The 5,613-nt window shown below is 47.3% G+C and overlaps 1 protein-coding gene across 1 annotated transcript; it reads right to left on the bottom strand.

Moving 5' to 3' along the window:
* Positions 1 to 657: 657 nt before the first annotated feature.
* On the bottom strand, positions 658 to 3,438 carry LOC121763523 (subtilisin-like protease SBT1.6). Its single transcript, XM_042159552.1, has one exon. The coding sequence runs from the start codon at positions 3,123 to 3,125 to the stop codon at positions 819 to 821; it is 2,307 nt and encodes a 768-aa protein (XP_042015486.1). The 5' UTR covers positions 3,126 to 3,438; the 3' UTR covers positions 658 to 818.
* Between the last annotated feature and the right edge of the window lie 2,175 nt (positions 3,439 to 5,613).

Here is a 5,613-nt window from a genome sequence, read left to right as displayed (position 1 = left end):
AAAAATTGGATCAGTTGTCCAATCGATCAGAAAAAAGTCCAACCCCTCCAAGTTCAACTTGAAGGGTCTGAGAGAGGGTGTTGGCAATTGAAATTAGAAAAATAACATATAACTGTCTCACATCGTTGTTAAAAGAAAACTGAAACTAGTATACATGAGCCACTCCTCCTATCACCAATTAGTTTTAGGATAGAACCCATCGATTTCTATCATTAGCAATTTACAAGTACTATCAATTAGTCACATATCTTATAGAAGTGCTAACCCTATTTGAGTCTAATTATTTTATCTCATTAAATATCCTTATAGCTTGCCTAACACTATCCAATCGTGAGCGATATGACAACCACATAATTAAAGTACGAACTAAACTAAAAATTGTTCATCCGTCAAAATAAATGTAAAATTAGATTAAACTGTTTTCATTCCTGTCATCCTTGAGTAAAAAATTGTTCAAACATCAAAATAAATGTAAAATTAGTTTCAAAGTAAATTGCGAACAGTTAAATCGAAAGAGTTAAGTAAGCATGTCAAGTTAACGTCTTCACTCCTATCATCCTTACTGTGGTTTCTTAAAAGGCCAACGTTTATTCCATTACAAGTTCTATACTCCATTTTTTGTGAAGAAATAGAATGGAAGCTGTAACCAACCTTCTATTTTGTTTAAAAATCTAATCTTACCCCTTTGACAACTTCCATCATGACTTATAAAACCTTAATATACCTATTCACTTTATAAAACCTTAAGTTGAAAATGAATTTACTTTTGTAAAAGCAAATTTCTAGATAGTAAAACAAGGCAATATATAAGTCGTTATCTAGAATGGATCCGTTTGAGTCACCAAAATGGGGCTCCGAACCGTGCGCCTCCCATCCGCCCAAATAAGCGACCCGAAAACCACACCCGAATCGCCCACCACCAAATTCTTCCCATCAACCGTCACATTTACATAGTAGCCCAGCCTTGTTTTTATCTCCGAGAACACAAGCTTCCTCGGCCTCACGCTCACCTCCACCCCCTTAGGCGGATCGACCCTGACCCGGTACACCGCCTTTGCCTCCCCCACGTTCGTCACCATCCGAAAAAACATCTGGCTCGTCGATCTCCCTCCTTTTGCAAAAACCGCTGCGATCGACGGATAGTTGAGATTCTCCGGCAGCGGCTTCCTCATCCGGCAATTCACCCGCGACCGCGTGATCACCTCGATCGTCTTCGCCCCGTACTGAATCGCGCAGAGGAAACTGACATAGTCGTCGTTGCTCAGATCGTAAACCAGCCCCGGATCCATGGCTAGATCCAGATTCAAGTGGCCTGCACCGTAATCGTATGGATTCGCCGCTTTTTTGCTAGCCTCGTCGATCATCGGATTCATTGAATTGTCGACCACGCTCGCCGTCGTCATCATTGCCGATCTGATCACCGCCGGGCTCCAATCAGGATGAGCCGATTTGAGCAGCGCCGCGGCGCCGCTCACGTGAGGGCAGGCCATGGAGGTTCCGGATAAAATGTTGAATTCCGCTTTCCGATTATCCGAATCCAGACCCGTCGGACCGACTGCCTCCGTCCACGCAGCTAAGATGTTGACGCCAGGGGCGATCAGATCTGGTTTTAGGATCTCCGGATTCTGCCCGTTCGGTCCCCTGCCGGAGAATGACGCCACCACCGGCGCCGGCTTGGTTCCGACGACTGTGCCGCGGAATTTGATGGTTGCTTTTGCTTTAGGATTGGAAGATAAATACGCCTTTATTCGAACTCCGTCGGAGAAGCCAACTGCGCAGGTTGGGATCAAATGAGCATCTCCGACTAAACCCTCGCCGCTTGAAGCTCCGTTAGCGAGGATCATTCCGACGGCTCCAGCTTTTTTGACCACCAATCCCTTCGCGACACGTGGACTACTACCGCGGTCGCAGATTACGATTTTGCCTCTAACCAGATTAGGATCGAGAGAGTTTTCTAAACAGAGAGAAGCAGAGAGTAAACCGAATTTTCCCGGATAAATGAGATGGTACATTTTGCCTTTTAGCGGCTTTCCGGCGTAAAGCGACACGCCGGAGAAGTTTCTCCCATCTCTAAGAATCACATCCGCCGGGAAATTCCGATCAATCGTTCCAGCTCCGACGGTGGTGAGCCAAGGGGCGAGATTAGTCACTGACATTCCATTAGGCCCGTCGTTGCCGGCCGAGGAGGAGACGAAAATCCCCCTCGAAACGGCGCCGTATGATCCGATCGCGATTGGATCGAGGTAGTACGGCGAGGAGACGCCGTCGCTGCCGCCGATAGAGATCGAAATGACGTCGACTCCGTCGTTGGTGGCGGCGTCGAACGCAGCTAATATATCGGAATCGAAGCAGCCTGCATCCTTCCAGCACACTTTGTATATCGCCAATCGAGCTTTCGGCGCGACGCCTTTCGCTATACCGGCGGCGTACCCCTCCAAGCTAGCTCTGTAAACATACCTCCCCGCAGCGGTGGAAGCTGTGTGCGTGCCATGTCCGTCGGCGTCTCTCGGCGACTTAAACTCGATCGTCTCATTAATTCCGGAGACCGCAGCGTCGCCGATTCGCACAGCCGCCTCATGACCTTTGACGAAAAACCTAGCTCCGATGATTTTTCTGTTGCAGTTACTCGCTCTGAATTTCACGCCTGTGTGGCAAGTTCCTCTCCAGCGCCTCGGCACAGGGCCGAGATTTCGGTCGGAGAAGCTACGCCGCTCCGGCCAAATTCCGGTGTCGAAGACTCCGATTATGACGTCGGAGCCGTAGTCGGATTCCGACCACAGGCCGCGCTGGTTGTGCAGACCGAGGAATTGGGGGGATCGGGTGGTGTGGAGGTGGCGGCGGCGGTCTTCGAAGGCGGTGAGGACGGAGGGGTGGCGGCGGACGGCGGCGAGCGCGGAAGGAGTGAGGACGGCGGAGAAGCCGTGGAAAACGGTGTCGTATGTGTGTAGGATGGCGGAGGGGTCGGTGAATTCGGCGGTGTACCAATGGAGATGAGTAGGGAAAATTGAGGGCTTGGATGACGTGTCGACTCTGATAATGTAGGTTTTGGCTGTTTCATGATTATCAGCTGAGGATTTTGTGAGTGAGGATATTAACAGTAGGATGTGGAGAAGTTGAAGAACCATGGCTAGCTAGAGAGTGAAGGGGAGAGATAAAGTTTTAGTGAGAAAAGATGGAGTGATTATCACCTGTGAATCAGTGATATAATGAATCAATTTTTTGTGCCCAGTAATTAATCAATGCCGTTGCATGTTAATTAATGATTAAATACAAAGAAAGTGATTATTAGTGAGATAGTGCAGACGACATTTTGTTGAGATGATTTTTCATAGAGGTAGTCACATATTTTGCTGCGGAAATGGCGGGAAGCAATATATAAAATCGATTATTTTTAGAATATATACGAGATTAATTCATTGTAGAATGGCCACGTGTCATTATTATATGTGTGCCCTTTTTTGTGTAAGCATGGTGTTTTTTGTTTATATTTTTTCAGGAGAAGCATGGTGTATCTATTGGGATGTTTTATGAAATGCACATACAAAAAAAGGGTAATATTATATCTACTACTCATAGATTCTCTCAAAAATTTATCATGTTCGTACTTTATGGCTTATTTAGTTATTTTAATGTGTACAGTACACTTGCATTATGATATCATCATTTTTTTTTTATTTTTTGAGTGATATCATCACATATTAATTTATTGTAAATTGGTTAAACTTAAGATTGCGTATTAAAAGCTTTTCCTAAAAACACAATGTATGAAGGGGTAAATATTTCATACTAAGAGCATCTCCAATGCACGGATGTCCCACTCGGACATCTATTAGGACTTCTCAAAAATATCTCCTGCCACGTCACTAGGACTTCCCATGCACAATCCGCCCTTCCCATCGCCCTTCCCACTAGGACTTCCCGCAATAAAAAAAAATCACAAATTCACAAATAAAGCAATTTACGTTTACGGAAATAAAATTTCAACACGAATACGAACGGGAAAAATTAACAACTTCATTAAAAAACATATATGATTCGAAAAAAAATTACATAGTAATAAAACAAAAAAAAATTAATCACATCAACGTCAACCCCTCCGCGTCCAAACCTCTTCGATAATATCGTGCTGAAGTCGAACATGGGCATCTGTTTGCCGCATGTCGGCAAATGCACGCATCCGCTCGACTTCTCCATGAGGTACCCCCATATTCACATTCGCGGTGGCCACGCCGTGACTTGGACCTGCACCCGTATCATCTTCATTGGTCCACTGAGTCAGTTCCGCAGCTTCATTTTCGACAATCATGTTGTGCATTATGATACATGACATCGCCGATGTTGGGAACATACCACTGTCGTGCAGGACCCTTCACTACCGCTCATCGACTCTGGAGCACACCAAATGCCTGCTCCACATCCTTGCGCGCTGCTTCCTGACGGCTCGCAAAGTATGTCTTCTTTTTTCCGAGCGGATGCTTGATTGTCTTCACAAAGACTGGCCAGTTTGGGTATATCCCATCCGCCAAATAGTATCCCATATTGTGCTGGTTGCCGTTGGCGACGAAACTGATGGCGGGACCAACGCCATTGCACTGAGCGTTGAACAGGGGCGACGACTGGAGAACGTTGATAACGTTGTTCGACCCGGCGACTCCAAAATAAGCATGCCATATCCACAGCCGCTAGTCAGCTACAGCTTCAAGGATCATCGTGGGATGCTTGACTTTGAAGCCGGTAGTGTACATCCCCTTCCAGGCGGCGGGGCAGTTCTTCCACTCCCAATGCATACAATCTATGCTGCCCAACATCCCAGCGAACCCGTGCACCGACCCATGCATATCTATCAGCCTCTGGCAGTCTTCGGGGCTCGGACTCCGAAGATACCGCTCCCCAAATATCGCTCTCACGCCCGCACAAAAATTATGCAGACACTCGACGTCTGTCGACTCGCCAATGTGGAGGTACTCGTCGAACATGTCGACCGCGCCTCCGTACGCCAGTTGTCTGATTGCGACAGTGCACTTCTGTAAGGGCGTGAGTCCGGGTTTGCCAACTTCATCCTCCCTAATCCTAAAATACATGTATCTTCTCTCTAAATCACCCACGATATGCATAAACAGCGGACGATGCATCCTAAAACGTCGCCGGAATAAGGCATCCCCAAAACGCGGTTGCGGAGCGAAGTAGTCCTGATACAACCGAATATGTGCAGCACGGTGGTCACGGGGTATTGTAGTTCGACGACGGATCGGCCGATGTACCGCCGCCTGCTGCCGCCGCTGCTCCCTCTGGTGTAGCAGCCTATCTATCGCACCTTCCACAGCGACCTCCAATTCATCCTGACTATCATTGTCACTAGCGCCCCCGCCAGTATCACCCGCACGACTACTAGTCATTCTAGATATACTTGAAAATAGAGATGTACAGAGAGAAACTTGTTAACACAAGTGGTGCGAATGAAATGAAGTTCAACGAGCCGTGTATATAGAGTTAAAAAAAATATCGGACGTCCGACCCACGCCACAATGGCGGACGTCCGCCCGCCCGTCGCCCGGACCTCCGAAGACATCTGACGTCCTTACGGGACGTCCGTATCCGAGTTGCTTCGTTACA

Source organism: Salvia splendens, chromosome 14 (assembly GCF_004379255.2).
Source record: "Salvia splendens isolate huo1 chromosome 14, SspV2, whole genome shotgun sequence".
Lineage (NCBI taxonomy): Eukaryota > Viridiplantae > Streptophyta > Magnoliopsida > Lamiales > Lamiaceae > Salvia > Salvia splendens.
The sequence above is the reverse complement of the archived record's forward strand: the minus strand, read 5'-3'. Positions and strand labels throughout refer to the sequence as shown.

Bases quoted from the DNA above. Each gene is read 5' to 3' on its own strand.
- LOC121763523 (XM_042159552.1), bottom strand. From the start codon at position 3,125: ATGGTTCTTCAACTTCTCCACATCCTACTGTTAATATCCTCACTCACA.